At 34.5% G+C, this 27,885-nt stretch overlaps 1 protein-coding gene across 8 annotated transcripts in view; it reads right to left on the reverse strand.

The window, feature by feature from the left end:
* Positions 1-27,885, reverse strand: part of LOC143222053 (uncharacterized) — a 114,726-nt gene that overhangs the window by 46,398 nt on the left and 40,443 nt on the right. For 7 of the 8 annotated variants that reach the window (XM_076447900.1, XM_076447899.1, XM_076447901.1 and 4 more), the window contains one exon: positions 18,986-20,000. In XM_076447900.1, coding sequence (XP_076304015.1) covers positions 18,986-20,000 — 1,015 coding nt within the window. Of the gene's footprint in view, positions 1-18,985; positions 20,001-24,848; positions 24,995-27,885 lie in introns of those variants that run through there. The other variant, XM_076447904.1, reaches the window with a different exon arrangement.

Here is a 27,885-nt window from a genome sequence, read left to right on the forward strand (position 1 = left end):
ATTATATTTAAGTGAAAATTTAAATTATCTATTATGTACACTGAAGCACTGCTGTGGCACTGAAAGATGAAGCTTACAGTTTACACCCGAAATCAACTGTCTTTCTCAAACAAACTCCCAGAGAACATCATGTTTGTTTGTAGTCTCCCACGTCTCTTAGATCGCCCAATACAATGTCACCCCCCCCGCTTCATCTACAAGTGCATCTGGTTATTAAGACAAACAAAACAGTATTATAATACTTAATAAAATGCATTTTACAATTATACTGTGTTTAAAATATATAAAGATATATAATAAAACGTACTTTTTGTTATTTGTGTTGACAGAGCAAGAGGTGTGCAGTGTTTTAAAAGTCACAGTAATGAGCTAAAGTTGTAGCAAGTTAATAATATATGCGTTTTTAAAACGTGCTTTAATGACAGTGATTTTATATAGTAACCAGTTGTCGTTCCTTGATGTTTAATTTAATAGAAAATGAGTTGCGTGTTTTTTCCTCGATAATATGTGCGAATTCAATTCAGTTAAGTATTAGTGTAAGCAGGCTCAAATAATTAGTGCCACATGTTTTTTTTTATCTTAAAATGGACTTCTGAAATGGATTTTCTTTACACATAGTTATATTTACAATTTATACCTGGTTCTTAATACCCCCTTCCCCGAATGGCACAGCGGAAAAGACTTAGTTTGTAGGCTTACAACGTTAAGTATCGAGCTTCGATACCATGATTAAAAGATCACAAAGAGCCTATTGTTTAGGTTTTTGCGTAACAATACCCATACAACAAAATCTTTATAAAGAAATAATATTAATGCTTGTATCTCTCGGTGGAAGATGCTGGTATCTTGTTTTAATATAAATATTTATTATAAAATGAAAATTTTTACTTACCTTATGAAAGGTTTTCCTGAAGAAGAAAATAACTTTTCTTAAATAGGATTAGATTTTCAGTAGCAGTATTTGAAAAATTAAAAGAAACTACTCGTTTAAATAACTTCAAACAATGTTCGTTCCTGGAAATAATCCGTTCAAAATGTGGAACAACTTAAGCAGTCAACTATCCAGCGTGTAGGCTTAATCTTGCCCGAATTTTAAGTTAGCCTACTCATTTTAGAATTTCAGGTTTGTCAACTAGAGTTTCTTTTTTTTCAATTTTAATACACTTTATTGGTGAATTAAGACATCTGTTGATTATCTGTACTTGTTACTCGATTTCTTTTATTAACTGCGTTTTGCAAGTTGTTCAATACTCTAAGTCTATCACGAAAGGGATGGCAATAACAGATTCTAATATATACAATCAAAGAAAAATTTGAAGAAAAAAGTGATGGTCGTTTAAGAAAATTTACTACTTTTTGTGTTAAGAGTAATTTTTTACGTAAAGTAAATGAAGTCACGAATCTTCTACAAAAGGCCTCGTAGTAATATCTTTCTTCTTTATACAAAGTTTCTCACAGGTTCTAACTAAATATTTAGTGTTTAGCTCTCACGACTGTCCTACTTTTATATTGCTGGGTGTGATGAGGCTAACCTATGGGATCTAGCAGGAGTTTCAACTTGTTCCGTGGATTTAGTCGAATTTTCTACGCTTCTGGTTTGTCGAACTACACATACTGAGCAAGGTTTGGTACTTGACCCAAATACAGTTCCACAGGCTAATACAGCTATCCAATTCAGATATTGAATCCCAGATTAAATAACAGAAAATTCACCTTACTTTTATTATTTTTACTGCAATATAATCAAACTAAAACAGAAGCTGTTATCAATTTAGATCCCAAACAAGTGAACTCAATCTGATCGAAATGTTACTAACGTTTTAATATTTTGTAATAGATAATTAAGTGATTAATAGTTGAAAATAGGTAAAAACTGCTGTGTGTGGGTTTATAAACAAACCTAAGTTGTGAGACAGACATAAGTAAAACTAAATACTTTTTTGCTAGCTTGTTTACCCAAAATGCTTCACCACGAACGCCTTAATGACAAAACAAAAAAACTATCCCAATAAAAAAAACTCATGGGGTTAAACAATCTCGCTATAAGAGTACAATATCAGTTAAAGTTGATTGGTTATTTTCGAAATTTGCGCAAAACTACACAGGGAACATCTACAGTAATCATCCCTAATTCTGAGCTGATAGATTAGTGGGAAAGTAACTAGTCAAGAACACACCTCCATCCGTTGGGTAACTCTAATCAAATAGTGGGATTTCGTCACATTTATAAGATATCCATGGTCACAAAGTGTGGAACATAAAGTTTGTGGTAATGGGACGCGAATACCAATTTTGTGTTATTCATTGACTCAAAAATTTAACACGCTTTTCAATTTAAATATTATTCGAATGTTATATCCATATTACAGATATTTTATGATTAATATTAGTTTTCGAAATTTTCACTAGTTTGTGCAAACAACGAGTAAAGCATTTTTTAAAAATATAAATTTATATCTGTACCAGTTTGTTTTGTTCTTAAGCACAAACTTACACAACGGGAAATTTGTGCTCTGTCAACTATGACTATTGAAACTCGACTTATAGCATAATAAGCTCGTGGACTCGCTGCTGAGCCGCTGTGTGTGTGTGTGTGTGGCTGTTCTATGTCAGATTTAGTAATCTGAAGGTTACGTGCTTAACTGAAAAACGTCGGAAGTAAAAAGGTGCATTTTCCTGAAATTACACCGTATGTTATTTTTATTTTTCGACAAGTCTTTCATTAAAGTAAATGAACTATGATGCATCCTGTCGAAGATAATCGTCAAAAATATTTGTTATTAAGGTGTTGCTTTAATTCCTTTTTTATTGAAGGTTATCGTTTTCTAGAAATTTTGTCAAGCATTTAATCCAGTTAATACTCCATACATTAAACACTGTGCATTATTGCAATCTTCACAGTGCATTACACTTTACTAACGGCTAGTAAACAAAACCTGTGCGCAAACTCACCCGAGAGTGCAGTATGTATGAATGGCACGAACACCTATATTAAAGCAGTACAAAAGGCATCTAGATTTTCCTCTCTACAAGTCACCAGAAGCCAGATATGAAGAGTTCTTTGCATAATCACTCTATATGCCACTTTTCAGCTATCCAGAACGTCTGAAGGTTGAAAACCGGCTGATAATTATCCAAAACTCAGATTTCTTAGTTTCATTCATCATCGTTTTTCTACAGGCCTAGCGCCTACCTACTTCCACCTGTAACTATAATTTTATAATAATTTGATAAAGCAAAATGGTCTTCACGATCTTTGACTACCCATTTTTTACTATTCTACGCGTAATTTATAAAGCTTTAGAATACAATCTACAACCTAGTAACCCACGTAAGCCATTTTATAAAAATTCAAACAAACAAGTATTAGGAGAAAAAATATCGTAAAATATAAAGCTGTGAAGGGCTGGTTACTAAACTTGAAAGAAAATAAACCAAACAAGACAGGGATGTAAGTGGACATAAAACTTGATTGGCTAATGATCGCATAACGAACTAAACTGTCGTGACCTTACATGGACAATAAATTCCCTACATTACTGATTTCCTCAATTTGTCGATCGACAGTTTGATGTTGAACACAATCTAAGCTTTCATCATTATACCTTTCTTTTAGTTAACTATATAATACTACTTTTATAACAGAGTCACATTTCACGACTGGAAATTCTAGTTTTACTTGTTTTGTCAGTGAGAAAGCCAATAATTTAGGGATTTTATTTTCCATATAAAGTTAAGACGATTTTATGTAATCTTTAGCCTGATCAAATGATATTTCCACTTCCACTCCTATCTTGTTTGGTTCAGTTTTTTCAAATTCTGTAGCCAGCTTTTTTTATCGATAATTTTCTTTTTTCACATTTGTTCTTTGCATTTCACCAAATATTTGTTTACTCAACACCATTCTGAAGTCACATTTTCCTATAATTTATTTACATAGTGATAAAGAGACTGATGAGATCTCTACGCCTGTCTCAGAATCAGTTTACTTAAAAATATAGAAAAACGAACAAACTAAATACGTTCTAGATTCCAGACAGTTACTTAAACTCGCGATACCAGGATTTGCTGACTAGCAACACAGAACTTGATACCGATTATATACTTGTGTAAACTTTACACATTTCAGGATATACTAACTGACAATACCGAAACCAATAACATCTCCATCCTTCTGTAAACTTCACCAGAATTTGCTAACAGTACTGAAATTAATAACGTTTATACGTTTCTACGAACACAGAATAGTGCTATGATTTGATAACTATTAACACTGAAATGAATAGTATATGTCTACTTGTGTAAACATCACAAACTACCAGGTTATGCTAACTAACGATAATGAAACTAATCTATACAATGAAAGATTCAGCATCTGTGTGTATATATTGTCACGTAACACCCTCTAAACCGCTTGTTGCACTGACTTCTAAATGGTACAAACAAACCGTATCGAATCGTCTGGAACCCGAAGTTTATACAAAAGGTAATATTTTTCATTCTACCCCTTAAAGAACCCGTGGATTTCCCAAAATACCCTTCTCTTACATTGCTGGGCTCACTAACATCTAAATGGTATCAAACAAATCTTCTTAGACCCGAAGCTTGTACAACTTTTCAACCAACCTCATAGATAAAAGAGTATTTAGTAAACACTTTTACGGGAATTCACGAAAACTGATTTACAATAGAACACATAAATAAGTACGCCTACTAATACTGTTAATACGTTGGTTAAAGAAATTAGATTTGTTTTCTAGCGGCAATGATCATTAAACTGAAATAAATGCAAAGTATTAGTTCAAGCGTTAAATTTGCATTATAGCAGTCTCGTAAAAGTTAGTTTTCTAGTAAACCTATACGCTTGTATAAACTCCCCACACAAAGACAGGGGTTGTTAATTAATAACATCTATATACTTGTGTATATAGGGACAGGATTTGTTAATTAATAACATGTACATCCTTGTGTCAACATCACTCAGGGACAGGATTTGTTAATTAATAACATCTACATCCTTGTGTCGACATCACTCAGGGACAGGATTTGTTAATTAATAACATCTACATACTTGTGTCGACATCACACAGAGACAGGATTTGTTAATTAATAACATCTACATACTTGTGTCGACATCACACAGGGACAGGATTTGTTAATTAATAACATCTACATACTTGTGTCGACATCACACAGGGACAGGATTTGTTAATTAATAACATCTACATACTTGTGTCGACATCACACAGGGACAGGATTTGTTAATTAATAACATCTACATACTTGTGTCGACATCAGAGACAGGATTTGTTAACTAATAACATCTACATACTTTTGTCGACATCACACAGAGACAGGATTTGTTAATTAATAACATCTACATACTTGTGTCGACATCACACAGGGACAGGATTTGTTAATTAATAACATCTACATACTTGTGTCGACATTACACAGGGACAGGCCTTGTTAACAAACAGTATTGACACTAGTAACAAACTTGAGTGTGTTTAACACAGTGACGAAGTTTGTTAACAAGCATTACTGAAACTGATAAAATCTATATACTGGTGCAGACGTCACACAATACTAAAACTAACAGCATCTGTATAGTTTAGTGAACTTCACAGAGTGTCATGGTTTATCAAATAACAACACTGAATTCAATAAAATCAGCATACTGACGCAGACATCACACAATGACAAGTTTGCTTGTTTCTAAATAACAAAACTGAAACTATTAATATCTACATACATGTGTGAATTTCACACAATGACCAGGCTTGCTATCTAATAACATGTTCTTACGTATACGTCACAAAGTGACGGGGCTGATAAATAGCAATAATGAATATAACATCAATATACTTGACTAAAGTTCAAACAGTATCATGGCTAGCTATCTAATATTACTGAAACTAATAACATCAACATACTTATATAGACATCACATAGAAACAGGGCTTGTTAACTAACAACATTGAAACTGCTAACATCTATATACTTGTGTAAGTTTCACACAGTGACCGGGCTTGCTATCTAACAATACTGAGACTAGCAACATCTATATATTTGACGAACTTTCATACAGTTCCAGGGCTTATTAACTAACAATTATAAATCCAATAACATTTATATAAAACCACATTCTGCCACGGTTTGTGTACACGGACATTCCAGGGAAAGAATGAGAGTATGACTACTTACTTAAAACACATACCGTGTCTTCTAAAATAAAATCCAAAGTATCAGCTATAACAGCAAGGGTATTAATAGTTTCGTTCATGTTACACGTCTAAGGTAACAGAACGAACGAGATCAAGTTCTTGTATCCATTCTGCTTCTAGATCTGTCATCGAGTTAAAAACTGCTTCCGCTGGCTGGTGCGAAATTAAGCGCACGCGCCCTTAAGCTCTTCCGTCTTTTCTCGATATTCCGCAGAAATAAAACATTAGTCAAGTTTAATACCGTTAAGAGACGTGTGTTGATATCGCAAAGCTTTCTGTCATAAAGAGGTAGGTACTGAATTTCTTGCAGGTTGTATATCTACAACTGCTATGCGCTTTCGGAATAACCTGATCTTTATGAAAACCACCTACGTAATCGTTATTCTATCCTCCAGCTGTTTGTCCAACTACAGCGCTGGAGGAGATGATATGGAACTAAACCACTAATGTACACTGCTATATAAACCTTGGAACAGTCTGCAATGCGGCACTGGTTATCATTTATATACGCTGAAATGTATGCCACACTAAATTAATGTGTAGAATAACTCAGCTTCCTCTGAGCCACACTAAATTAACGTGTAGAATAACTCAGCTTCCTCTGAGCCACACTAAATTAATGTGTAGAATAACTCAGCTTCCTCTGAGCCACACTAAATTAATGTGTAGAATAACTCAGCTTCCTCTGATAGGTTGTTGATCTTAAAACGTAGTTATATACCAGCTGCTCTGTGAAAACTTATACAAATCCGGTAAAAGTACAAAATGTCTATTTTACGTTATCTTAAAACTGGCGTGATACGGTAACCAATAGGTATACATATTATACGAGTGCGTGCAATAAATACTTGTCTTAAAGGTATTCCTCTCCAGTAACTGTGCACAAGATTGTGTAAGTATCTTTAACCAGTAATTATATACCATACAGATATCTCTCCATCAATGAAATTGTATTACGTAGGTATTATTCACTAATACATTTTGTCAAGCAGGTATTATGCACCCAATAAGTGTATATCGTAGATATTGTTCACAAGTAAAGATGTAACGCCCAGCTTACTTTCATTTATATATCGCGCTCTGCAGCTTTTCTTCAACAATAAGTGTGTGCTGTGCAGGTAACTTTCACCAAGGAGATGTACACTACAGTACGCTTTATCAACAGGTGTCTCTTCAGCGGGTTATGCATAAGAATATTTTATGCAATGTTCTCATCGTTAAAATTCTATCAAGCTGGTATCGTTCATTAAGATCAATAGGTGGACACCACGAAAGCAGTAATCTTCAATAACAAACACATTTATCAATAAATGTGTACAGTTTAGGAATCTTTCACCAATAAAGGTATTTTACGGAGGCATTTATTCACCAGTAAGGACATATTATGGAGGTAGTATTTGCTAATAAGGTTAAATTGTATTGGTACTATTCAACAACAAGTATGTTCCATGAGGGTAATATTTACCAACACGTGTCTAGAATATAGGTATTATTTATTAATGATGGCGTGTTACGGAGGTATTATTTCCCAACAAGGTTACATCATACTGGTATTATTTTAAAAAAGGGCGTTCATACAGCAGTTCTTCTAGATTAGTGCATACCACATAAATATTATTTATATATAAAGGGAACGTATAGAGATATATCTATGAGTTGCTTTTATATATAAAGGTATAAAAGTCAACAACCAATAAGGAGATACCATACACATATCGTTTACCGGTAAAAATATATCATGCATTCTTAACAAACAAAGGTGTAACACCTAGGTGTCCTTAACGAATAAGGGGATACCATACTATCCAACTACAATTTGAGAGAAGTTCGTTTGTTTGTTTGTCCTCTAATTTCTCCTAGGCTTTTGAATTTGACTTATCAAATATGGTTTCATTAACCAGGAATTATTCGAAAGGTATCAAGAAGTCGATTTTTTTAATGCATAGTTTTCGTAGCTGTAACGTTATCAAAATATAGATCAGTCAGTGGGGGTGGTTGCTAAGGGTACTAACAGTATTTCCACAGTTTCTTCTTTCATTATAAATGAAGTATAAATAGTCTCTGTACTTTCCGTCATTATTGGCATATTTTTATATAGGACAAAAAGAGAAACAATATTTTAATACATAACTGGTAAAACATTAATTCTGTAACTGTATTTTCAATTCCCATCAATCATTTGAGGGGTTTCTTTTTCACATATTGTTTATACTTGCTTTCAAAACAGACGCACATATTAATTGAGATGTTATAATTCACATGTTATTTATTGCTTTCCGATTTAAAATTCAACCACCTAAGTTATAATATCAAATGTTATTCAAATAAATAAATCCGGTGGACCTGAATAATTATGTTATTATATGCTTTCAATCTGTATGTTACCATTTCTAATTTCGAAAAACAAGCCCATCAGTGGCACAGGGGTATGTCTGCGGATCTACAACGCTATAAACCGAGTTTCAATACCGGTGATGGGCAGAGCACAGAGAGCCCACTGTGTAGTTTTATGCTTAACTTCAAACAAACGAAAGGAAAGAAAACTTTCATAAACCTTTCACCGTGTATCGCGCGGTTACATTTGCTAATGCACATAAATTTCAATAATAAAGAATATAACACTGATATTTTTTCCCAGCAGTGTCAGTTCTTATAGGTGTGATTCACCAAACACAAGGTGACGTGGAAATGTTCTTTAGTAGTAATGATGTAACGTGCATGCGCGTTCTTAAAAAATTAGAATCTGTAGTGCACTTGTAAACCATCCGAAGCCTAGCAAGTGTGAAGATGATTAAAAAGGCCAACATGTACCTACACAAGTTAGGATGTAGCATGAAGATATCCTTCATTATTTATGATATAGCATGTAGGTACGCTCTTATTATTTTGTGTAACACGCAGCTATTGTTCACTAATCAGGAAGTACCATGTAGTTACCCTTAATCAATTTTAAGGTAATGCATATATATTCAGTTTGTTTATAATCAAACCTAAATCTACATAAATGTTCTATGCATGCTCTACCCACCATGGATATTGAAAAACGGTTTTCAGCATCATAAGCGCTATAAGTCCTCAGACATATATCTTAGTCACCCTCATTCATATAGGGTGTAGCATATAGATATTCTTCCAAAGATAATGTTTGACCGCATAGGCAACTTTCACCAATTGAGAATAAAAAATAGCTTACATCTTGTGGATAAGTGACATCGTCAAATGTTGCCGATTGTTTCAGTTTCGAAACTGTTCATTTGTTAGTCTCTTATGAATCTTCAACTGGACCTCATCCTCACTTCAACTAACTATAATTAGTGATAGCTGAAACATGTACAATGTTTGTTGAGACACGTCTCCCAAGAACACGATTTTTTGAAAAACATATTTTGCTACGCAAGTAAATAAGTGACTTTTTAACTTTTGGTCCCACATCCTATAAAGTTAAAAGTACAAAACATTATAATTGCCTTAAAGATATATATAATTCCTATCTTTAGATAAACGCAGAATAGGTCTGAAACGACCGTCTTTATGCACAGTGACTGTTGATCTAAATATAGTACATGTATTACTATTATTGGTTTCGCCCATACATCAATTTCTAAACTTTGAGGATCGTCCGTATAGATCGCATTCCACTTATTACTGTAGCTGGTAGCTTACTACCAAACTCATTATATTTCACTAAATAGTGTTTAATGCGAGTTATTTCATTACGCAATAACTCCTTACAATAATAGAAATGCCATTAATAGGCCCAGCATGGCCAGGTGGTTAGTGCACTCAACAGGTAATCCGAGGGTTGCAGGTTCGAATCCCCGTCACATCAAACATGCTCGCCCCTTTCAGCCGTGGGGTCGTTATTATGTCAGATCAATCCCACTATTCGTTGGTGAAAGATTAACCAAAGAGTTGGCGGCGGGTGGTGATGACTATTTACCTATCCTCCAGTCTTAATCATAAGTTTTATTCAGGAAAGTTTTGGACATGGTATAGAGTGGTTCAGAACTGCAATATATTACATATCTAAATTGCTTTCCTCAAGCAACATTACTTTTGTTCTTTTCTTTTCTCTCTTTATCAACAAAGTGAGATTTGTGAATTGAATAAAGTGTATGTCAGTGTGAAGGATCATGTGACTGTTTCTTGAATATCCTGTCAAATTAATGGCAGCTGTTCTTTGGTCGTAAGGCAATTCCAAATAGAAAGTGAACACCCCTTATAAATGTCTTAAGAATGGATTAGAGCAACTGCATAAGATGCTTCTCGTTTCTCGCTACTATCTATACCAATGGAAACAGTTCCTCAAAATATCCATGACCAATCAGAGAAGTGTCAAGTGTAAGAGGTGCTGTTTGAAAACTTGACCTTTCATAGACTACACTGTCTAAGTAATGAAAGAAAATATTAGAGCTCAAAGCCTATCATTTTAGACGCCTACACGTTACTAAGGGTAGAAATCCACCTTTGAGAATTGACTTTGCACAATGGGTTTTGGCCGGGTGAGTGATCGAGGAAACGGAAAGAGCTATCATCTTGTTAATGAAAAGCTTATATATGTTTTATTTCATCTTAGTGGATGCGTCAACTCAAGAAATGTCGCCTACGCCCTTCAAACCAACACGCAATTCACTGAGCTTCACTTTATTCTTGTAAGCTGCGGCACCGCCAACATTTTTTTTATCATCGATCTTCACTTCTTTGAAATTGTTGATGAAACTGATTAAACACCATAGTTGTTTTCGTAAATAAAAAAATGTTGGAAAGTAACGCTATACCATGCCTGTAAGAGCGAATTACTGTGAATATTACCTTCTAACAAAATGTCATCTTTCTGTTCATTAAATTTGGGCAGCTTGGGTCGGCTGTTCGTCATCCCATTGTCATTCTTGGATCCTTTCTTCTTTCTGTGGGGTAAACTTGGTGATCTCAATTTGTGATCTTATTTTTCTATTTCGAGTTTCTTATCTCTCTTTTTTTCTATTTTCTTTTCTTTTTTACAGATGGGTACACCCTCTGACAAGACAAATTATTCTCCTCATTTCTATTAAACTTTAAAACTTACCTGTTAAAGATAATCAGTCACACGCCAGCTAAATTTAAGTCTTATAACTATTTTTCTGATTGAATTTTACTTTTATTTCACTTGACTTGCACTCATTTGGTTGCCTCTATTTATTAAACTGTTGCACAAGAAACATCGGATTTTTAGAGGAAAATGTGAAATAAGTATATCTTTTTATGTCTAATTTATTTAATCAACGTAAGAGCCTTTAGACTCAATAAGTTGTAAGTTTGTAAATGTCATCTTTAAATAACTGGACATCTTTTGATGCAATGAAGACTTCAAAGGTATTTTCAATTGACCTTTGGTTGCAAACGTTTTTCTCCTTTGAAACAATGTCTAAATGTTTAAAATATTATCACCTGTAGGGGAAAGATCTGGTGAATATGGAGGATGAGGTGAAGTTTCATACTGAATTTCGTTTAGTTTTTGGACAGTAACGTGTGAGATATGAGGTCTTTGTCATGAAGTAGTATGGACCCACTGCGATTGACTATTGCTGGATGTTTTTATAACTAGTTTCGATGCATAATTTCAAGCTTACAAGACTTTTCTCTGCTGTGACTGTTTCTTTTGGGTTTAAGAATAACTAATGGATCACACCTGCTGATGACCACAAAACACTGACAATAAGCTTCTTTGGGTGAGAGCTGATTTTGGCATATGTTTTGGTGCTTCCTCATAGTTAAACTACTGTCCAGATCGTCGTCGATTGTCGCAAATAACCCATTTTTCATCACAGGTGACAATTCTGTGGAAAAATGGATCGTTTTTATTGCGAGTAAGGAGTGAGGAACAAATTTCGACTCGCCTTGTTTGATGGTTTTCAGTCAATTCGTGAAATACCCAAGGTGTTGGGATACTGTTGAATAGGAAGTTTGTAAGCAAGCTCTCTCACGGTTTTTACGGATATCTGATCAAACTAAGGCCTTTAATTCTTTCTAATTAATGGCTTCTGAGGGCGGCCCAGAGGCTTATTCTCAAGGCCTGTGTAATCGGAGCGAGGTATCATAAAACAATGGTGTTCTGAGCGCTCATCAAATTTGCCATCATCAAATTTGATTGATATTACGAACTGCTGTCGCCGCATTGTAACCAACCTTGAACTCGTACAAGAAAATTACACGAATATCAATTTTATCCATGGTAATAAAAATGATTTAGTTTCTAAAATAAAGTGAGCTTGAAATGAACCAGACAATATACTATGAAAAATTTATGATAGTGCTCCTCTTTTATTCATTAACAACCGAGTTTCAAATTTGTACATGAAAATCTGACATTTCATATTTAACAGCCTGATATACGTTGATCACCACGGCCTGGAACTCTTTTCTAAAGTGCGCGACCAGCATTGATTCAACAATACCCAGTTAAAGCAACGAGAAAAAACTGATGATTCGAATTATGTGACGCCAACGATATTGGTAAAGCCTAGACATCAATGTAATTCCAAATACTAAGTACATCCCATGCAGAGTTACGCAGCGATATTTTGTCATAACTAACAAACACTTTAAGTAATCACTCTTTCACATTGTTGTCATGAAAATGAAACAATAATTAAATATTAAGTCATAATTAGTTTTGTTTGTTTTTGAATTTCGCACAAAGCTACTCGAGGGCTATCTGCGCTAGCCGTCCCTCATTTTGCAGTGTAAAACTAGAGGGAAGGCAGCTAGTCATCACCATCCACCACCAACTCTTGGGCTACTCTTTTACCAACGAATAGTGGGATTGACCGTCACATTATAACGCCCCCACGGCTAGGAGGGCGAGCATGTTTGGCGCGACTCGGGCGTGAACCCGCGACCCTCGGATTACGAGTCACACGCCTTACGCGCTTGGCCATGCCGGGCCATTAAATCATCATAAAATAAATTAATTAATAAGACTTACACTAAACAAACAGTCTTGTATATTCAACAGTGGCAGATTTTGAAACACTTTGTACCATTCCAGACTTCTCAAGTTAAACTTATGATTTTTCACGTGTTCTAGTGGAATTTAATTCTTTTATAACAATTAGCTTTAAGATTATCCATTTTAAGTACGGAGGTTTTCTCTATAATCACTGTGTAAAAAAAAGTAACCATGAATCATGCTCACACTTTATTGTAAGTGTACATTTAAAAGTTTCGTAACCAAAATAAACAAAAAACAATTGTGTCATCTTTAATTGTAGAATATTTATATATGATTGGACCTTTAAAGTCTGTTTCAAAGTATGATTTATAACAGAATTTTATTTTGTACTTTAGTACCATTTAATCAACGAGGTTATCAATATTTCTGTTAAACATTAAATGTTTTTTCCCAGCAAAAACATGAAATAAAAAATAATTTAAAACTGTCTTGAGATAAATCATTCACAACATTCGGAGAAAGTAAATAAAGGAACTAGTACAAAACAGTTATTTACAATGGAATATTGGTTCGAAGAAACTCGTCAAAGTTCAAGTCAAGTAAAGAATTAAAAACTTTTTATATACTAATTACTCTGTACAGGTACATCTTCAGTTATAATATCTATTATTACTGAACTTACAGAAAAAGATATAAACTATAAGGTAATTAGAAACATTTAATACTAAACTCACTAAAATAAATTCGGTAAAACAAGGTTGCTTACCTCAGATAATATTAGTGTCTACAGAAGTCAGAGTTATTTAATAAAAATATTATACCGTCTTTTTTATGCCTGATGAAAACGGATTAGCATGTACAAAGTACTAAGGTTTCATCATTTCTCCTGAGCTAATAAGTGTAATAGTGTCAGTGACCACAAAATTGAGTGTACATAAATTACCTCATATTCTTTGCAGTAACTTTACTCATACGTCTATATGTACCTTTTTTTTTTAATAGTACAGTAATCGTAAATCTTATGTAAGCAATAGCTCAAGAAGCATGCTAGAAAAACAGTTTTTAAAACATGGACTTAAAAAAGAAATTATTCACTCGTTCACTTGTAATGAGTGACTGTTGTTCTAAAGGAGCCAAAAATGTTTAACACGTGCTTAGAAAAATTTAAAGAATATAGCCACATGAAAAAAAAAAGATGCAGTAATAGCTGGCCTAGTAGTTAAATAAAATTTTAAGAAAACGCAGAAATTCAATCACCTGATTACTGAGAAAACAGTCAAGCCAGTTGTTATCTATAATGTACCTCAGTAACATCAGATCTGGAGTCTGATTACTGAAAAAGGAAAATCCAAAATATGGTGGTACACAAAACCTTGAATTTATGGTCAGTCACAAGATGCAGTAGTAGACAAAATTTGGGGCCGTTGCAAAGAAGCAGTATAACATGAAACACTGAGTTGGTGCACGTCATGAAAATACAGTCGTAAATGTGGTCGCTGCAAAAACACAGTCGTGAATATGGTTCTTGTAGTAATTCTGGTTGGTTACTGCAAAAAAACTATGTTAAATATGGATACTTTAAAGATACATTGGTAAACACAGTTACTGTTAAAATACGGTGGTAAACATGATTACTGTAGAGACGTACTGGTGAACATAGTTAACGTGAAAACACAGTAGTAAACATGGTTGTTACTGTAAGAGAAATAATGGTAAATATGAATACTTTGAAGACAATGCGGTAAACATGGTTACTGTGAAGACAATTTGGTAAGTACGGACACTCTAAAAACATACAGGTAAGTATACTTAGCGTCAAGACAGTAACAAGCAACGATACTATGGAAATATTGGGTTGAGGAATAATTCGCGAGCGTTTTTTCAAATTAAACAAATATATTCATAAATGAAATGCTTTCGTAAAATATTTCATGTCATTTGGTAGATAATTTATTGCTCTAATAGATGGTGTGTTTGATTTTCATATGTCTTTAATTTTTGCTTTCATTTTCAGCTCATTAAATGGACTGTCAAGTGGACAAAATCGAGCATTTTCGACACCATCTACTTTTCGCATTTAATTTCTTGCAATTTCGTTTAAAACAATGCATACTATACACCCAGGTATTACATTAAATAAAGTATTATAATAAATGTTTTGGGTGTAATGTGTTCATGCATTGAAGTATTGTATAGTCTTGCATGTAATGCTTGAATGAAATTATTTAAAAACGCTCACGAATTATGCCTCAACCTAATACAATATTAAATAGAGTTACAGCGAAAACAGTGTCGAACATGGTCACAGTAATGACACTGTGTTAAACAAAGTTAAAGATAAAGTGGTAAACATGGTTACTGTCAAAATACAGGGGGTAGACATGGTTACTGTGAAGACGCATTGGTAAGCATATTCAATGTGAAGATAGAGTGGTAAATATGGTTCTACGAAACTAAATTTGTAAACATGGTTACTGCACAGATACAATGGGAAATTACGTTACTTCAAAGTCACTGCAGTAAATACGGTTGCTTTAAGACTGTTCAACAATGTTACAGTAAAGTCACAATGGTAAACTTGGTAACCACAAAAACACGAAGTAATGTTACTTCAGAGACGCAGTAGTAAATATGGTTACTTTAAAACACAGTGATAAACATGGCTATTATGAAGATACAATAGTAGGTATAGCTACTGTGAACACACAGTAGTAAATACTGTTACTGTGAAAACACAATATATGATCCCCATAATCTTAATTTTCTGGTTAATGTCATAGAGTAGTTAACTTATTTACTGTGTAATCATAGTGGCAAAATTGTGTAGTATGGTTACAATGAAAACATAGTAGTAAATAATGTTACCTTGAAGCCACAGTAGTAAATATAGTTACTGCACAACACAGTATGATTAATGTGTTTACCATGAAGACAATGCTTGTTATACATAACCTTATGTTTGTTGTTGCTGTAAAGATAAAGTGGCAAGCATAACCTGAAGAGTGGGGTTGTTGTGGAGAGGTTAGTGTAAGTTTCACTACTTAAATATGGTATTATCTAAACTGTAAACAGAAAGAGAATATGGCTATACCTTTGTTTTTAATTTGGTGTTGCCCTATACCATTACCTTATTAAATTGTGATCAAATAACACAAAGAGGAGATTAGGCCTTTGTTTATGGGATTATAACATCTTATTACTATAGTTTCACCAAACTGTGAATGGAAGAAGGTGGCTAGACGTTTGTTTTTAGTTGGTGGCACCCTATGACTGCAGCTTTTTTGTTTGTTTGTTTGTTTGTTTTGGAATTTCGCACAAAGCTACTCGAGGGCTATCTGTGCTAGCCGTCCCTAATTTAGCAGTGTAAGACTAGAGGGAAGGCAGCTAGTCATCACCACCCACCGCCAACTATGGGGCTACTCTTTTACCAACGAATAGTGGGATTGACCGTTACATTATACGCCCCCACGGCTGGGAGGGCGAGCATGTTTAGCGCGACGTGGGCGCGAACCCGCGACCCTCGGATTACGAGTCGCACGCCTTACGCGCTTGGCCATGCCAGGCCCGACTGCAGGTTTGCTAAAGTGTGAAGATATAATAGAAGAAGGTGGCTAAACCTTTGTTTTTAGTTGGTGGAACTCTATGACCACAGTTTTACTAAACTGTTAACATATAATAGAATAAGTTGGTTATACATTTGGTTTCGACTTTATGGCACCCTTTGACCTCAGCTTTAGTGAATACACTTTTGAGTTGCCATCTTTGTCAAGTAGCTTCCTCTATCGCTAACCCTGTTATAGGAAGTAACGATTATATCACATAAAATTACATTATTCATTATTTCAATCCAAATTAAAGAGAGTTGTCTTAAGTATATCAAAACTCGAAATTTAATTAAATTTATATTACACGCTAACAGTAATAATGTTGGAAACATATGCGTAAAACTGTAATTAGGATTGTTTATAATTGGAAAGAAGTGTTCTCCTAGACTGAAAAAGTAAAAAGGTCCGTTTCCTCTCAAACTTCAGGAGGTTAGGGCGCTCGACTCGTAATCTTAGGGTCGCAGATTCGAATCCCTGTCGCACCAAACATCTTTACTCTTTCAGTCGTGGAAGCTTTATAATGTCATGGTCAATCCAACTATTCGTTAGTAAAAGAGCAGTCCAAGAGTTAGCCCTCTAGTCCTACACTGCTAAATTAGGGACGGCTAGCGCAGATAGCCCTCGTGTAACTTTACATGAAATTCAAAACAAACAAAGCCATTATTCAAAGTCGGTGTGCATTTGCACCAAGCCAACGATATTGTTGCTTTGAAGTTCTAGGATATTTAGTTAAGATACCTGTACAAGTGCAAAATCGCGAATATAAAGTTAATTTTTATAATGGTCGATCTTATGTTTTGCATTTCATCATTTGCTACCGTGACTGCGAGAATATTGTACATAACGTTACGAAATCAAGCCTAAAATTCTCTTCACGCCTTTATAGCCCGAAACCGAATATAAATATCTCAGAATTTCATTTCATCTGACAGTATTCCTAAATAAAACATTAACTATGAACTGGTTTACCAGTTAAAAAATAAAATAATACATGTCTGCTCAAATGGAAAATAAATAATATAATCGTCTTAAGCGTGAAGAAGCCTGTATAATAACTTAGCGTGAATTACTCACAAGTGTTGCGAGTTTCCAAAAGGTTAGGTGGTGGAGGCACTGGTGAATTTCTCATACATCACAGAGACGTGTCGTAAATATTCATGAGTTGCACATAAATATTTTGAACGACTCTCAACAATACTCACATGAAAGGATAAGACTGATGTAATAAAATCAAGTTAATACATAATATTAAAACAAAATCATACGTGTGAATTTCACAAATTTTGTTTTAACACATGAAAGAACAAAAACAACCCAAGCTTCCTATTAACTTCAAATTTTCAAACCGACATGCTTGTCTTACTGAAGAGCTTTCTATGAAACGAAATGTTTCTTGTTCACTGAAGGGGAACTTTATATCCTTAATTTTCTGTTAATTTACCTGACATTAATTCTAATAATTCGTATGTTTGTTATTCATTTATATGTTTTCCTGTTTATTATAACACTTAATCCTTGCTTAAAACACTACTAAACTATTACACATATAGCATTAAGACGTAACTTACTGATCTGAGAGAGTTGTTACAGGTACTTCATAATTCAGTTAAAACTGGCATGGAAATAAACTTGACAGTGTCAGTTAGAAGTGTGCAGGTAAAATCGTTTATGATATATATTACATGATACTGAAAGCCTGAATTAATTAAGATATTTAATGACCATGTCAAAACATTATTATCATAAGAATACCTGGGGCATCCATCAGAGAACATCACTTTACTCCTTACACAGAAGTCAATTTCAGAGGGCATCCAATTATATTTCGTAGTTTCCCGCCATTTTAGGCTTAACATCACTTTATTTCTGTTAGTCTTAATAGCAATGAAACTAGTATGAATTATTCACGTAATCTTTTTTATTCATCTGAAATGAAAACAAGCAGATCCAATTGAGAATACTGAAGAGGGATCTTGGAGTACTACTAAATGGTAGAAGTAAGTTCACGACAGAACTTATATTCTTTATTGTCGAAAGAAACAGGTTAATGGAAGGTGTCATGATAATGAAATGTGTCGTTAGAAAGTGAATACAAAATATATCAAAGAATCGAATGGAATCGAATTATTTGCATAGAGAAAAGGAATAGATTTCTAGTATTCACAATCTTAATAAATCAGAAAGCACAAAACTATTCAAAAACGTCAGCTGAGAAAACTTACCTCTGTAAAAATCTAACGTGTCCATGTCTTCGTCCTCAAAATCGTCTTCATCTTCTTCGGGAATAACTTCTAATTCTTTGTCATCAGAATAGTATAAGTAATGCCGAGGATCAGTTAAAAAGGAAGCACTGTCGTCGATAAAGTCATTATCTTCTTCGTTATAGAAGGGATCGCGTTCATCATTTGTACCACTAATAACATCGTACTCGTCTTCAGAACTACTGTAATCGGGTGAAGGGGTATGTGGCGTCACCTGAATGTCATGATGTTGCACATGATCTTCAGGTTCATTACCATCTTCACTGACTAAGTTGTAAGTTTCGTTTAATAATCCTTCCTCAATATCTTGCCCATAAAAAGTATTATTATGAACTACAAAATCCTGAGAATCCAAATCAGACTCCATCTCGATTCGCCTTTCCGGAGATTCGCCTATTGCTACATCTTGTTCTTTAGTATTATGGTACTTATTCGAAGAAGATTTAGTAGAATCTGGTTGGTTCCTTTTTTGTAACACAGCCAAAGGAGTAATTTTAAAAGAATGTTTTGATACTTTTAACGGTTCACGGGAAGAAGAATTATCTTTGCTCTGGTCCTCTGAGTCATTAACTGAAGTGTTGCCTTCTTCACAGACCTGACCTGCGCGAATGAGTTTTACACTTTCTAAAGTATCATCTATGTCGACAGAGGGCGCTGAGTTAATGCAATACGTACCGCTTTTGTTGACATGATTTTCCAAAGGTCCTCTTACAACAATCTCTGTTCGACTTATAGACGGTACAGCAGGTAATTGTTTTTTCTCTTCTGTGTTCAAATTTTTCGTTACTTTGTTTTGATAGCAGTGAAAATTATTTTGGAAGCCACTTGCTTGGTTAGAAGGATGATTATTCGCAGGAATGCCAGTGACCTGCTGTCTCGTTACTGTTTTTGTCCCGGTTGGTTTGTCGAGCGTTAGGTCTTCAGATGAACCTGATCTAGTGATGAGCAGCTGGTCTTGTTTGGCACGGATGGCTTGCTGCAAGAAACCCACATAAAGTCAACAAATGATTGCTTGCAGAATTTGTTTTACGAAAATTTCACGTTATGCCACAGCTTTCCACTAGCAAAGTTTATGAACATCCATATTTTAGGCACGTATTAGAAAAAAATACAAATAGTGTAATAGCTAAAAAAAAAAATTATATTTTAATTTCCAGATTGGCGTTTTGAGAAACGATGATTTCTCCAACATTTAAATGCGAACGAAATCATTAACTTTCTTACACACTGAATAACAACACAGTTGTTTCTCTTATACTGAATGACAAAACTTCTAGTCACAGAAACAGACTAGTGCTTTCTCATACACTGAATAAAAACACATCTTGTTGTAGAGACAGGCCACAGCGCTTTATCAAACATTGTCTCTTCGACTAGATGTTTTTATTCAGACCGCAGTACTTTCTCACACTATGAATATATATAATAGCAACACATCTAGTCTTAGAGATAAACCACAGTGCTTTCTCATACATTAAAGAATAAAAAATATAGTCACAGAGACAGACTGCTGTACTTTTTTCATGCACTAAAGAACAACACAACTAGTCATAAAGACAGACCATAATATCGTCTCATACATTCAATAATACGCACTTAGTCATAGAGGTGGTCTAAACAGATTACAGTACTTACTAATAACGCTAAATAATGAAATGTTTAATGACAGAGGGATATATCAATACTTATTATACTCTGAATAACCAGACACACAGTTAACACTCCTACGAAATGTGGGGCCTAATAGGCCCCAGAGCAACTTGAAAGGTTATTAATATTAGGCTAATAATTTTATATTTAAATAAAATTGCCATTTAAATCCATTAATGAATGGATTAACGAGATTCCCACTGTCCCTATCTACTATCTAGCGAAACCACAGCCAGAGGAACGGGCTTGGAGAAATCAGGACTAGAAACGTCTTTTCGTAGGAGTGTTAAATAGATAAATCAGAATGTGTTTTTCTTATAGCAAAGCCACATCGGCCTATCTGCCGGACCACCGAGGGGAATCGAAACCCTGATTGTAGCTTGTAAATCCTTAGACTTACCGCTGTACTAGCGGGGGGCCATCAGAATATGTTAAGAAAATATACACAAATATTCCTCTGAAGCTAAATCATTATCACATTATAGTACTACTGTGAGAACTAAAACAAATATCGTATTTCCTGTATTGAGAATCGAATATTGGGAGTGTTTTCAATATTGTACAGTTTCACTATTTTGAAGATAGTAAAGAATTACAAATATAACATTCTAATAGATTTATCTTTGTACGAAACCACAAAATGATACACCAAACCCTTGCGGCAATAGTTAAAACCCCCAGCAAGGATATCATCTTTCTATCTGATGCAAGAGTTCCTGCTATTTTATTTCTGTACTAACTTCAAAAACTAACTGTCACTTTATCTAGAGTGTTCTTCAGCTTAGAGTTAACATCAAATTGACAGAAATCGCCACTGTACAGTGGTTGCGTTGTTTAATATAATATATTTTTCTAGAATAACTATAAACATATTTAAATAACTTGAAACACGGCGCCTTCTCCGTTCAGCAACTTGCCATGCACTACTAAAAAAAAATCTATAACTTACGTTATATTTTGCGGCTCGGCTTTGTTTTAGTACTTAATATGGTGTTCTTGCCTTACAGTTTCCTGTAATTGATGAAGTGAGCAACACATAGATTCAAGAAAAAAAAAAGATCATCAGCAACTCTCTTAACAATTAAAGTGTAATCATGTTCAGAGTTCTTTCAGGACCGCGCTATTGTTTTGTATACAGAATATTCAATAATAAACCCATGAGACTTGATGAATAATTTAGCACTGAGTCCTAAACGTCGCCTCCAAAACCACAGAAAATGGCAGGAGCACTTCCTAGCAAATTTTACAATTCTTAATAAACTGTTTAAGTAACTGATCTTAGCGTGACTTTAAAAAAGTGTATCCCTTTAAATAAAACGTCTAGTATTCTACGGCTATGATAAACTATTCTTCAGGGATGCGAGTAGATGAAACTACATTTACATTTGAAGATTGGTTATCTTTGGTTTTCTTGTAGTAGGTAATTAACGGTAATGACAGTGCCGTCTAACGATCATATCTCACGCTATTTACCTTCTCGAGAAATATTAGTTTTTTTTTCCCATTGTGACGACAAAAGCAAAACTAGTCCAGTCAAACATAATATCGATCTGAAAACCACATGTTTTTATGCATATTTCTACTCGATCGTAAGTAACGTTTCCTTGGTCATGAGTATTCTTAGATAACTGTTAGTTTACATTATTACGAATGAAAAATATTTTAAATTAATATTTTCATTTCCACACAGCTCAGAAATATTGGATTACAATTACTTCAAAATAGTTCACTGTAGATAAGATGTTATTGAGAACAAAATATAATGTTAAAACCAGTTACAAGAAACAACACTGATTGTAAAATAAAGTTAATTTGAATTTCAAAACACTGCTAATGGAAGTTAATTTGAATTTCGAGACAGGTCCACAATTTCAAAACACTGCTATTACTGAACGCTATACATAATATTCACTTTACAACTTTCAGTGAAATAAACTGTTGTTTATCGCACGTTTTAAAGATCAACTGGCATATCACATCGACGACCGGCGTTCTCTATGGAAGTGCAGCACGAATTCGGAAGAGCGAGTGGAACAGAGATAAGTCAGTCTTCGGATTTACAATGCTAAAATTAGGGATTTGATTCACCTCAGTGGACATAGCAGATAGTCCAATGTGGCTTTTCTATGATGAAACGCGCACGCATAGAAAGCACGAGAAAGATGAAACTTTTTTTAGACCACGTAAAATTCAAGACCTTTCTGCACGATTACAGCCACCAGACTTTACGCAGCCAGCATGAATACAGAGGAACCATGCGTTAGGTACAACAACACTGAATTGTGTAATTCTAACCCAAAGTATACCAGTAATCCGGTACTTTTAACTACTAGAATCACTGCAGTTGTGATACTAAAAGAGGAAGTCTGTGTCGCTAATTGAAACAGCTACTGACTTCGGTCGAAACCTACATAAACAATGCATACAAATAGGGTCTGTAGGTCTAGCGAAACAGGTCATCGTGCCGTTAAAGAACACACCTAGAAGAAGACTAACTACATACAAAGTCATATTACTTTTGAATACTTTTTTATAAGATGAAAATACTTTTTAATCTATCTACACAATAACAGAACTGTACTGATCTCTTTGAAATATTAAAAAACGACGCTGCTACGGACATAACGTTTGAAAGTTTTCTGTCCTAAGAACATTTTTAATACGTGTTTGTGTGAGTATATATATATATATGTTAAAACCAATTAGACCGTGAGAAATATATGGAACAATGTTATGGATATTAGCTATGTGAATAGAGCATGTTATTAATATTTTGAAACAGGCGTAAAAGCCAGGGAAACTTGTTCGCATGACTTGATCGAATTTAAAACTTATTTTACAAGCTGAATGTCTGTTATATAATGAGGAATAACCATTCATGTTTCTTCTCAAAATTATACCTAAATAAATGTTTTATAAACATGCTTTCTAATAATTAATCATAATCTAGTAACAGTAACGTATGGAGAATCCTATTTCAAGAAAATAATATTTTTTATGTATATTTGGTCATCTATACGTATTACTTGATTAGCATTTCGACTTTGTATATTTCATCAAAATTATGTTCAAATGTTCTTCTTGATAAGTTCTTATGGATTGAAACATAAGAAAATCTTAATCTAAAACATATATTCCTACTCTATGAACTGTATGACCCTGCAAATTATTAATTTCGATGTTAAGGATTGTAAATTTTATTTTAAATTTCGGGGTCTTCTCTTTCGACTATTTTCCTGATTTTTCGCTTTGTCAGCTTGCTGAGTGAAAGAAGCGCCCTTTAATTTGGGCACTTTCAAAACTGGAATGTGCTGCGGGGAAATCATACGAGTTATTACAGAGTTGCATCCGAGGGTTCCGATTAAATAAAGTTTGGAAGTGTTGTATTAATGTTTTCCTTGAAAACCTAGCAAACGTAATGGGGTATTATAGCCAATGATTATGTTTTTTGTGCGCATATATTTGATTCGATTTTATTACTCATCACAATCTCTACCTACCCTCAAATATAATTATATGTCCAAAGTAGCACATTCGTCCGCTTTACCCATATGATTTCATATTTTTCATTTCAACATGTTTTAGTCTGAAATCTTACAACTTTTAAATTACTTGAACTAAAAAAAAAATATAAGGAGGAAAAAATAGAAATCCAAACGTAACAGAAGAAGCGTATGTGTTATACTGCTACACAAATTTTAACACATTTCTCTTGTGGCTCAGTTGTGAGCTTTTTGTGTCATAATGTAAAAATCTCGGGTTCCATCCTTGCAATGGATACAGCACAAATACTGTGCATTAACTGTACAGCTTTGTGCTCCATAGCAACAAATAAAAATGAATCAAACTGCTGAAACTAATAGCAAATAAGTTTGATCCACATTAGCAAACGCAGTTAAAATGATATTACAACTTCAATTTTCAGTTCTTAAGGCATTTTACTGTGAAATACGTATGAAAAATAAAAAGACTACATTACATTTTACTAAATTTTGTATTGATTTATTCATTCACCACCATAGCATATTGTTATGAGTTGTATAATCTTATATTAAAGATCGTTTATTTACATTTATGAACCGCTGAACAGTTTAACTCACATCATGCTTTTTATAAGCCTTTAACGATGAAAAACTGATTTATCATGTAGAAGATGCTACAACCTAATACATACCTGCATGGGAAAGGGAGTCAAAGCATTAATAATGTAAGCACAACACGCGGAGACGCTATTTATACTTCTCCAGGACAGTTAGTGTATTGAAAGAGGGTTGTTCAGTTTCTTTTATACGTCTCCAAGGCAATAAATTTGAAACAATGGAGAACAATACTCATTGTGCTCCTAAAATCCAACGTTTCTTTTCAGTGAAAACCTCGTTTTTTGTTCGTCAGAGAGAGACTATGACGGAAACGTTAACTTTCCAAATGGCATTCACTTAATGTGCGAGGTAGTAATGAGAGGGCTGATGATGTACAAAGCAGACTCAAGGTGTACACGCTGCTGATTCCATCTATCACCAGATGTGTAATGTCAACTTTAGATCCTACAGGATGTTCAACCACATCACACACACACGTGGTGGACCTAAATGTTTTGACAAGGTCGTTTCCTACCTGGAAGAACATGGTGAAGAGCAGATCACAATCGTTGATCAGGAAGAAAAACCGACAGTTGCGCAAAAAATTATTATACTATTATCTGTATGAAAAACATAAAACTTCTGGTTCCTCTATAACTATTACTAAAATCAATGGCCCATCCAGTATAATAACATTTAGTGAAACGATATCATCTATTATAAAGTTTTCACCAGCGTTCTAAACATTGAGAGCCTTGCAACACAGAAATCGTTAAGACAATCGCAAAACTACTAAAAATGGCATCAAATCTACCGATTTTTCAAAACTGTGCTTAGCTAACACCTTTTGACATATTCTCCGTTGAGAAAATTATTGAATTTGTTCCAGAAAGCTTGTGACTGTTACTGAGGTCAAAGTTCAGGATGCTGATGTGAAGTTTGCACGTGTCTTTGGAAATTATTGAGCAGTTCAGCCTTACGTTTTTTTATACCTTTACAGATTAGACTGGAGTTCAGATATATCCAGTTCTTGGTGAACAAACCCACTGCCTTGAATTTCGTCCATCTTATTCTAAAGTACAGAAATATAATGTCAATGCAGATGTATAGTAAGATAACTTGGCTTTTCTCCAGGTTATTTCATTCAGTATGTTGATCACAGCATCAGAATAGCGCAGATAACACAACAGGTAGAAAAAGTCATAAGTTCGTGCCAAGGCTACCAGTAATAATAAATAACTTCCCTTCATTGGGAAAGACTGGCCGCTACTTCTACAAATAACAGTGTGATGTGATATAAAGATATTTGATATACTACAAGACCTTAAAATGGTGTGTACATCCAAATTTAACCTTTTGTCAAAATATCATAACTTATTAGCTCCCCAAAGACAATTGTCAGGAATGATGCAAATGGTACAGCTAGGTGACTGCACAGGACAATCTGCATTCTCCTCTTAATGATTGATGTTATTTTCATTGATATGTCTCGTATCTAACACAATTTTGTGATTGGTATATGCAGAGGTTGGCCACAGTGGGGCAAAGTCAGTTATTATTTTGTTTGTTTTTGTTTTTGAATTTCGCACAAAGCTACTCGAGGGCTATCTGTGCTAGCCGTCCCTAATTTAGCAGTGTAAGACTAGAGGGAAGGCAGCTAGTCATCACCACCCACCGCCAACTCTTGGGCTACTCTTTTACCAACGAATAGTGGGATTGACCGTCACATTATAACGCCCCCACGGCTGGGAGGGCGAGCATGTTTGGCGCGACTCGGGCGCGAACCCGCGACCCTCAGATTACGAAGCGCACGCCTTAACGCGCTAGGCCATGCCGGGCCAGTTATTATTTTTAATCAATCACTTCAATGGAAAACTGACCATTGTTTCGAATAAACGTTTTATTAGCAATCTGCAGTCAATTGTATTGAGTTTGTTTTGAAGTTAAGCACAAAGCAAAACAATGGACTATCTATGCTCTGCCCACCATGGGTATCAAAATCCGAATTCTAGCGTTGTAAGTCCACAGACATTTCGCTGTGCCATTGGAAGGGTGGGACAACTGTGTTGGGATAGCTGAATTCCATGTATAAATGCAGTGGTAATCTTATGGATGATTCTGGTATCCAAAAATTCCAAGAACTAGTATGTGATTTTAATGCTGTAGGACAGCATGGTAGGTTAAAAGTTAAAGAAAGAGTAGCCAGAAGACATTTTTTGGTTGATAATACTTTAAATGCTTTGACTGTTTCCAAAATATCCAGTTTCTCACTTCCTAATGTTCATAACAAGAATAAGGTATTTAACCGCGAGTTGCTTAAAGTCAGTATGTCAAACAAAGATTCAGCCTATCCTGACGAAACAGCCTCAAGAAAAACTTCAGAATTAAAAATACCACCCATCTAAATAGAATATTTCCAATTCAGTTTTAAGGTATGACAGATAATCGTTGGGTGACAACTGCAAGTAGTCATATTTGTCAGCGATAATTTATTCTAAAGATGACTATACAACTATTTACGATGAGGAATTTGATCAGGCAGCTGAGTAGAGCCAATTTATAATTAGTGACATATTTTTGAGTTAGTTTGGGCAGAGCATATTTTTCTTACAATGTGATAAAAACTTAAGTTAGAGAAGCAATCACTAGCACACTTCCGCACGGCAGCACTTTTGCTACATTACATAGGCATGACATATATTCCACATAGGTTCATAAAAGCAAAACGGACAGGTAACTGACATCGGTTGCCGTCATTGAACCATTAGACAAAGGATGATGGACTGACATAAGAAAGGGATGGGATGATCTCAACAAGTGCATGAGTAGATATCGATAGTACCACGCTAGGATTTACTAGCACTGAATCCCACACAATTTACCAACAGAAGGAAGATGGACAAAAAAATGAGAGGGATAAAAACAACAACATTTATTTCTTATTTTTAAGACCCGTGTATCATCTTTCTTCTGTAACTATCTAGCGTTTCGTTAAGTAACTATTTTATCTAACAGATTTTATCTCTCAGTGGCTCAATGGAAAGTGTAAAAGCTTACAACGGTAAAAACTAGATTTCGATACCCCTAGTGGGAACAGCACAGATAGCCAATTCTGTAGCTTTGCGCTTAACA

The sequence above is a fragment of the Tachypleus tridentatus genome, chromosome 8, assembly GCF_004210375.1.
Source record: "Tachypleus tridentatus isolate NWPU-2018 chromosome 8, ASM421037v1, whole genome shotgun sequence".
NCBI classification, from domain to species: domain Eukaryota; kingdom Metazoa; phylum Arthropoda; class Merostomata; order Xiphosura; family Limulidae; genus Tachypleus; species Tachypleus tridentatus.